This window comes from Trichechus manatus, unplaced genomic scaffold (assembly GCF_000243295.1).
Source record: "Trichechus manatus latirostris isolate Lorelei unplaced genomic scaffold, TriManLat1.0 scaffold00133, whole genome shotgun sequence".
Lineage (NCBI taxonomy): Eukaryota > Metazoa > Chordata > Mammalia > Sirenia > Trichechidae > Trichechus > Trichechus manatus.
In genome coordinates, this window is record NW_004444069.1 from 3,858,916 (window position 1) to 3,867,716 (window position 8,801).

Here is an 8,801-nt window from a genome sequence, read left to right on the forward strand (position 1 = left end):
CACGGGCTCAGAATCACATAGAGCGCCCACTCACACTCCAACAACTGTCCCTTCAGTGCCTAATACACCGCCAGGCAGAGCGCGTGCACTGACCACGCAGCAGACTCGGTCGTTCCCATTTTTCTCATGTCAGCTCGGGCGGCGTGGAGAGAGGGAGCCTCGCGTACAGACCTGCACGTTACGACTCAGAGAATGACGCGAGCAGTTCAGTCCCCTGCGGCCCATTGACAGTCGTTACGGCAGCCTCGCCGAGAGCGTGGAAGCCCCGCTCCGGTCCCACCCCTCGGCGACGCCCCGCCCACTTCCGGCGCGCCCTCCGCGGCTGCGCCTGCGCCACCGCGTCCGTCTCGGCCCCGTCTGGTGACGTCATCGCCACCACACCACCCACCTTCCTGCCCCTCTGCCCGGCTGCGGTCCAGGCTGAACCTTGTCGCAGACCCTCGCCCACCGTCTCCGCTGCCGCCAAAATGTGAGTGACGCGACGTGACGCGGGGTGGCTTCGGACCCTGGGGCGGCTGCCTGCGGCAGGGAGCCTGGCAGGGCTCGGTGTCGCCGGCCGCTGTTCGGACGCGGGCCGAGGCCGCGAGCGCGGGGCTCCGAGGCCTGAGATGGGCGGTGGCCCGGAGGTGCTGACTGTGGACCGGCCGGCCAGCCCCCGTGGCGCCGCCGACTTCCCAGAGGGCCCGGCGGGCGGCGGGCGGACGCGGCGATTTCCTGGAGAAAGACAACCTATCGTCACCCTCCCGACGCCATACTCCCCCCCACCCCGCACCGGCCTCGCCCCTCGCCAGTTCCTCTCTTTCCTCTCAAAGGTCGCTAAGAGGAGCGGCGACTACTGCCGTCCTTTTTGAGCGCCTTGTCTTTGCCAGGCGCTGTGCTGGGCTCCGGAAATTGCAAGGGAAAGGACCACGGCCGTTTCTTGAGGCACCTGCAGTCTGAGTACAAGAGCAGCTCGGAAAGGCAAAAGTGCACTTTGCTTAACTTGGAAAGATAACAGCTGAACTTGAAAAGATAACTTGACTATGATCCTTCTCCCTTTTTAAGCAAAAGCACTGTTGTAATAGCCCGTGAAAACGCAGCATTTCTAGTGGTAACATTCAGAGAGTCCAAATTGTTAAGAATTCCAAGGACCCTCTGTCCCCCTTTCAACTGACTCATTGCTCCCTCACAGAGGAAAAAAAGGAATGATGGCCTTTGCCGGGATTCCTCCTAGGAACTAGGGGACACCACTCTGTAGAATGTTCCTGCTGAGGCTGCTGTGCCGATAGATCATGGTGGTTAAGATCTAGATCTGTGGAATTATACATGACCTGGATTAAACACAGGCTCTACTACAACCAGCTATGTTGGCTTTCTAAACCTCACTCTACTCATGTAGAAAATAGGGATAATAATCGTATCATCCTTAAAAACTTTGGAGAATTAAGTGAGAAAGGGCCTGTGAGGACCAGTGCCTGGTCCCTAGCTGTTATCTGCCAGACACTAAACTCTTCGAGGGCAGGGTTTGGATCTGCTGTATCCCTGGTCTTTGGCATATGGTAGGTATTCAATACAAGGAGCTCTAGTGGTACAAATGGTTAAGCACTTGGCTACTAACCGAAATATTGGCAGTTCATACCCGCAGGAGAAAGACCTGGGATCTGCTCCCATAAAATTACAGCCTAGAAAACTTTATGGGGCAGTTCTACTGTGTCATATGGGATCACTATGAGTTGAAATTGATTTGACGACACCTGACAACAGCAGATATTCAATAATTATCTGTCCAATCCATAAATAAGTGGCTACCCTGTGCAAGCCACATACTAGGTGGTGTCTTGGATTCAGAGAAGAGAATGCTAAGATATAGGAGCCTGCAATCTATTAGGGGAGGCAAAGCGATGCCAAGCAAGTAATAGAGACAATAAGGACTTCAAAGCCAGAGCAATCAGGAAAGACCCGCATGGGTAGAAGTAAAGCATTTGACGAGGGTTTTAAAAGATGAGTATGTTTCTGAGAGAGGACCCAGTTTCTGTAAATGAATCCATTTCTTCATATTGGGCAAGGGCATTCATTCTATAATTGTTTATAACTATGAAAACAGTTCTTGCCCCAATGAAAAGATCAGAAGAGTACTAAGTACGTTTAAGGCAGATGTGTGCTTTAAAACAAGTAATAACAAATTAGAAAGTACACTTTAACCTATTTTGGGATCAGGTACTTCAGTGGTGCAAAGTAGATCCTAGTAACACTTGACGTCAGACCCTGTTCACTTTTAACATGTGGGTGAATCTTGGAAAGTATAAAGGAGTTAGGAGAAATGCCTGTTGAAACCTTTGTTCATTACTGCAGGAAGGACTTTTTTTTTTTTTTTTTTTTTTTTTTAAACTTTAGTTCTGATGTAAGAAATCGTTAACACTGAGATTCTGGAATAAAATCTTTATACTGACAAAAATGTATCTGAAATCATAATTTATTCATGCCCATGCCTTTATGTTTTAGGGCTACAGGTGCACCTGCAGGTTCAAGCACTGCCTCTGGCAGTAATCGAAGACTGCAGCAGACACAAAACCAAGTGGATGAGGTATTGCTCTGAAATGTTGGATACATGCATTTTAAACGAACACAGGAGTGCTCTGGAAATAATTCTGTTTAGAAAAAGTATAAAAGTATAAATGTAAAGTACATTTTGACAGTATCATTTGTTGTTGGGTGCTGTCGAGTTAATTTTGACTCATAGTGACCCCTCATGACAGAGAAGAACTGCCCCATAGGGTTTTCTAGGCTGTAATCTAGGGGGAGCCCTAGTGACACAGTGGTTAAGTGCTCGGCTGCTAACTGAAAGGTCAGCGATTCGAACCCAGCAGCCACTCTGCAGGAGAAAGATGTGGCAGTCTGCTTCTGTAAAGATCACAGCCTTGGAAACCCTATAGGGTAGTTCTGCTCTGTCCTATAGGGTAGCTATGTGTCAGAATCGATTCGGCAGCAGTGGGTTTTAATTTTTACTGAAGCAGATTGTCAGGTCTTTTTTCCCGCAGAGCCACTGGGTAGGTTTGAACTGTCCACTTTTCTGTTCGCAGCTAAGTGCTTAACTGTTGTGCCAGCAGGGATCCTGACAGTATCATAAACGTAACAAAAATTTCCCCTCCTATTGTCTGGAAGCCCTGATCTAAGAAGAAATTAGACTCTTCCTAGTTTCATAGTTGTTTTCCTGGAACTGTAAACACATCCTAAAACACACAGACTCCTCCCTGAGAACGTTCCCTAAGAAGCACTTTGTAAAATAGGGTTATAGAATTTTATAGATTAGGTCTTCAAATTGCTCAAGCCAGGACCAATCTTTCTGACTAGATTGTTGATCAAAATGCTTTGTAAGGGCTTACTAGTTACCTAACCTGAGCAGGCCCCTAGAGAATTCGTCCCTGACTGCCGCCCACTGACACACAGCAGGCAGATGTTGGCAAACTGCTGTAGTTCAACAAATCTGTATTTGTAGAATTCTTAAGCTGGAGGACTGTCAGAGCATCTTGTGTTACGTGCTTTATGTGCAGAACCACAACAGAAGATTGCTTGACAAATTCAGACTGTTATTGTCCAGTAAAGATATCTCAGTCATTCTGCATTTTTTGTTGCTAGGTGCCATCGAGTCGGTTCTGACTTACAGCAACCCTGTGTACAACAGAATGTTTAGCCGTCTTAAAAGCGAAGCTAAAGTTGTGTTACTCTTGTTAAATCAAGTAGTAATGTTTTGATCTGATAGTTTCTTTTATGAGTTTCCTTCCGAAAATTTCATATTTTCAAGCTAAGAAACCCAGTCTAATTCTGTCCTGCCTGAAACTTTCATTTATTTACAAAAGCAAATTGCCCCACCCCCCGTTTTTTTAATGAAAGTTTGGCCCAGAGTAATAAAGTGTTGACCTGAAAAAAATGGGTTGGTAGATTTTATTGGGAATTTTTGTTTTCCCATTTCTTTCTGTGTAATGTAGTGTGAACATATCCATCTAGGTGGTGGACATCATGCGTGTCAACGTGGACAAGGTGTTAGAAAGAGATCAGAAGCTCTCTGAGCTAGACGACCGTGCAGATGCGCTGCAGGCAGGAGCGTCCCAGTTTGAAACAAGTGCTGCCAAGTTAAAGAGAAAATATTGGTGGAAGAATTGCAAGGTAATTCTCTTTACACTGTGCCACCCTCTCCATTCTCAGGGATAGACAAAGGCTACTGTAAAAAACAGCATGGGGCCAGTGTCTGACCTCTTCTAACTTCACAATTGGGAAGGAGAATCAAGATCAGTAGCCTACGGCTGATCCTATGAGGCGGAAGTTAGACACGCTTCCTTTCTCCGCCATCTTCACTAATTCTGACACCAACCATCCCTCCCACAGCATGTACTACTTCTCTGCTGGGTTTGATAATTCACTGCAGTGGCCACACAGAACTCACAGACCATACTCGTGGTTATGGGGTTTATTAGGGAAGTGACCCGTTACAATTCAGGCTCAGGAACACTCAAGGATACAGTTCTTTCATCAGGACAGCCTCTTTGCAGCTGTGCTCACAGCATGCCTCTCCCTGGGCCTAGGCCCCTGCCCAGAGGCACTCAGCTTTCTCTCTCCATGGGCTGGGAAGCCCACTGTGCCGTCTCTTGCTGCCAGGTCTCTCCTGTCACTTCTTGCTGCCTTTAGTGTTATAGTTCTCTCATGCTCTGTCTCCTGATTCCAGGAGCTTCTCAGCACAGGGATCCCAAGTCTAAAGATGCGCTGGCTCTTCTTCCTCGGTTGTGGTGGGTTCTTCTTTTTTTCTGTCTCTGGAGTGGCTCATTTCAAGCCCAGCAAGATGGCAAAACTGACCAAGCCGCTTGGTGGGCCACAATTACTCTATCACACAGTCCTGCCCAATCACTTGGGTAGAAGTTACAAGATCATGATGGACATGGGAAATCGGGTGGAAAGGAGGAGCGTGCTGTCACAGTATGGGGACAAAAATTAGGGTCATATAACAGTGTATGTATAAATTTTTGTATGAGAGTGACTTGAATTGTAAACTTTCACTTAAACTACAAAAAGAAGAAAAAAAAAGTTACAAGACCATGGTTAGAAAGGCCACACAAAAGTGATCTATGGCACTGCAGGTACAGATCCTGGACTTCCATGAATCTAAGAGGTGGGTTCTGTACATGGAAATTTAGATAGACTCTGAGCATTGACTGCATACCATTTTCCTATCCCCACAACTAGGAATTCTCCATGTTTTATGGCTGACTTTAGAAACAGGTAGAACAGTAATGTCCAAAATTAACTGTAGACATAGCCCCTTCCAACCCCCCTCCTCAGCAGAGCCCGGGACACGGATTGAAAGGACACAGCTGGAATTTCTGGTCTGTTTGCGTGTGGTGCTGTGAATGGCACCAGGGCCCAGGGAAGGAGCTTCTAGAAAGCCACAGTGTGCAGGACCGGAAGAGTGGAAAGCAGACACGCAAGGGGCGTGGCCTAAGCAGCTTTTATGTAGAACGAAAGATGTGCTGCCCGCTTCCTCATTTAGAAGTAACGCTTGTAGACACTGGAAACAAGCTTAGTAGCCCTTCTTTATGTGGCAAACTTGTATATAGAAACAGATGGCTATCTCAGGACAACAGATCACTTGAATATCTTATAAAAAGCAGATAAGTACCCTTCAGGCCCTAATTGAGAACATTAGATTTAGGTCTTAGAAATTATGAATTATTTCAGACTGTAGTACACCTTAATATCTCTTTCAGTGAGTAGAATAGTGTATTGTTCTATGATATCTTCCACAAGCACATTTTTGAATGTGAATGGAAATCTGTTTGTTACAGATGTGGGCAATTGGGATTAGCGTTTTGGTTATCGTCATCATCATCATCATCGGTGAGTCACTGTAACAGTCTTCTCTGTGTGTTCACAGTGGGTTTCATGGACAAACAAAAGTTCCCCACAGATGTTAGTTTATTCTGAGGAATTTAAATTTCTTTAGTAAATTTTTACAAAGCTTCAGTTTGTATGAGATTTTTTTTCCTGAAATTTTTGACATAAACATTAATCCTTTGAAGAACCAGAAATGTATTCATTTCCACTGATTTATCAGTTTTTCTCTCTGAATATGTTTTCATCATATGTATTTCCTTTTATGGAAACCCTGGTGGTGTAGTGGTTAAGTGCTACTTAACTGCTAACCAAAGGGTCGGCAGTTTGAATCCACCAGGTGCTCCTTGGAAACTCTATGGGGCAGTTCTACTCTGTCCTATAGGGTTGCTATGAGTCGGAATCAACTTAGTATGAGAGGCAGTACAGTGTAGTGACTGTAGTGTGGCCTTGGGCATGTAATTTAATATCTTTGAACCTCAGTTTCCTCATTTGTAAAGTGGGGATAATGATAGTACCTACCTCCTATGCTTTTTATGAGTACCAAATTAACTAATATTTAAAAAGTGCTGAGGATGGTACTAGCATATAAATAATAAATGTATAACCAAAACCAAACCAGTTGCCATCGAAATGATTCTGACTCATGGTGACCCCATGTGTATAACTGTGCCACATAGGGTTTTCAGTGACTGATTTTTCAGAAGAAGATTGCCAGGCCTTTCTTCCGAGGCACCTCAGGGTAGACTTAAACCACCAGCCTTTCGGTTAGCAGTGAGCACATTAACTCTTGCACCACCGAGGGACTACAATATAGAATATGCTATTATTATTATGACTACGGAAACAATCCATTGCCATTTTTAGCTCAGTATATGGGAATTATTTAGAGAAACATGTCTTCCTTTCACTGATAGGTTGACGTTAGTGGAAGTTTCCTTTTAACAAGAATGTACTGTTGTTTGAATCCTTCCTTTTGATAGTCCTGTATAGAATATAGAGAAGTCACTAGGAGGAAATACGCCAAATTAAATTTCCATCATCTGTGGTTGGAAACTTGTTTAGACTTCAGCATTTGATGTTCATTCTGGATTTGCACCAAAAGACTGAACGTCTTTTTTTCCCTGATTTTCTCCACCTTCCTGCTTGTTAGTGTGGAATGTTTCTTCATGAATATCCTGTGAAACTCAAGCCTGCTGTTCAAGAAACCTCTCCAAGACTTTTGACTTAGAACCTGCTATATTATCTAGCTTACCTACTGTTATATCTAAAATGATATATTTTTGTTAGTTGATGTAAAGTTTGATTTCTGCGAAATGTGCCTTTGTTTTTTTAATATACACTCCAAACTAGAAGTGTAGTCTGCCCAGCCCACATTTTGCACGGTGTCTTTATAAATTCACATACGGGCTGATGAAGAGGACTTCTAAAGTTGATTAATTGCTCTTAATTCCAGTTAAGGGAATTTGTTCCAAGTTAGCTATCCTCTTCATATGATATTGTCTTCAGAGTCACATTTTAAACCTTTGAGTAATCAGATTTCCAACTTGTGCCTTCCTGAAAGAACACTACTACCTAGCCTAAATCTGTGGCAGTAACAGGCTGTGCCTTATTTTGATATTTTTCTGGGTCCCTCTAAAAGAACCCACTACTGTTTATAAGCACTACTCGCGCTTTCGCTGCATTTAAAATAAGATGCTGGTAAAGAATTTTTGCTCTTATATTAGATACGAAGATGTTTACCTTCTTGTTATTATTATGTATAACTTGCTAAAAAATAGTATTTTAATCAGAAATAATAACCCCTTTAAAAGCACAGTTTTTATAGAACTATGGCTGTGACCAAAGTTTCTATTTTGCCAAAAAGTTAAACCCTAGTAAATGCCGTGTAAGTCTGTTCCTGATAGATAAATGCAGAAAAGTGCCAAATGGAACTCAGGGTGCCCTTCAAAATTAAAACTGTAATATTGTGCTGAAGCCTCTACATCTTGGCAGGCCATCCTTGCTTTGAGATGCTGTAGATGATGTGACTCCCCTTCCAATTCAGCATTTTCCCAGGGGCTAGAGGAGGTTTGTGCCTCTAGATGGACGGTCCATCTCATTCCTATAGATAGGGAGTTTTATCCAGCAGTTTGCACATTATCAGCTGTGGACTCCAATATGTTTCTAATAATTATGTGAGAAACAATTTTGTAGCTTCAAGTAAGACCGTCTATGCATCTGATCATTATCTGGCCCAATCCTCTTAGACTATAGCTTTTTGGAGTTTATTTCCTGTTTTTACCCCATATTCTACTCCCGAATCAGTCTTCTAAATTGTGCTTTCAATTAGGCATCGGTCGGGGTGGATGACTTTTCATGGAGGATAGCTAACCAGAGACTTTGATGTCATAAACTGTTTGCACAGGATGCTACTTGGGAATAGCTACTGTCATTTGACTTCATTGTGTACTGAGACTTCCCACCTCAGGGTATGTGGCTTAAAGATGAGAGTGCAGGTATGAAGGAAAACAGGCAAGGGGGCACGAGGGAGCTACACAGAGGCTTCACCACTCTGTGGCCCATTGTTACTGGAATGTTCTAAAATTCTTATTCATATGCTGTTACATGACTTATAAAGCAAGAACAGCTGAGGTGCACCAGGACATGGCTTCCGTTTCTTTAATACCTGTTCCCCTAACATCACTAAAATTATGTATTGTTGAAGACTTGCCTTTAACAGTGAGAACAGAGAGCAGCTGTCAGTGTCGGGATGTTAGCTGTTGTCAGCACAGGGTCTCTGGCCAGGTCTCTGAACCACGGTGCTCTCTCTGTGGCCTTGATGCTCAGTCCCACGTAACCCACTGGCTCCTGCGTTAACCTAGAATACCTCGCTTGTACCTGTGCACTTAGCTGGGAACTTTCCCATTATAATGGACTGAATAAATTGTTTATAAACATAA

General features: G+C 44.1%; 1 protein-coding gene across 1 annotated transcript; it reads left to right on the forward strand.

Annotated features, from left to right (window-relative positions):
• Nucleotides 1-811: 811 nt before the first annotated feature.
• On the forward strand, nt 812-8,801 carry VAMP3 (vesicle associated membrane protein 3). Its single transcript, XM_023739376.1, has 4 exons — nt 812-2,563; nt 3,985-4,143; nt 5,814-5,865; nt 7,013-8,801. The coding sequence occupies exons 1-4, from the start codon at nt 2,459-2,461 to the stop codon at nt 7,030-7,032; spliced, it is 336 nt and encodes a 111-aa protein (XP_023595144.1). The 5' UTR covers nt 812-2,458; the 3' UTR covers nt 7,033-8,801.

Excerpts from the sequence above, each read along its gene's own strand:
- VAMP3 (XM_023739376.1), top strand. The coding sequence starts at position 2,459 with ATGCCCATGCCTTTATGTTTTAGGGCTACAGGTGCACCTGCAGGTTCA. Across the intron at positions 4,144-5,813 it reads ATTGGTGGAAGAATTGCAAG|ATGTGGGCAATTGGGATTAG; the intron begins GTAATTCTCTTT and ends TGTTTGTTACAG. Across the intron at positions 5,866-7,012 it reads CGTCATCATCATCATCATCG|TGTGGAATGTTTCTTCATGA; the intron begins GTGAGTCACTGT and ends CCTGCTTGTTAG.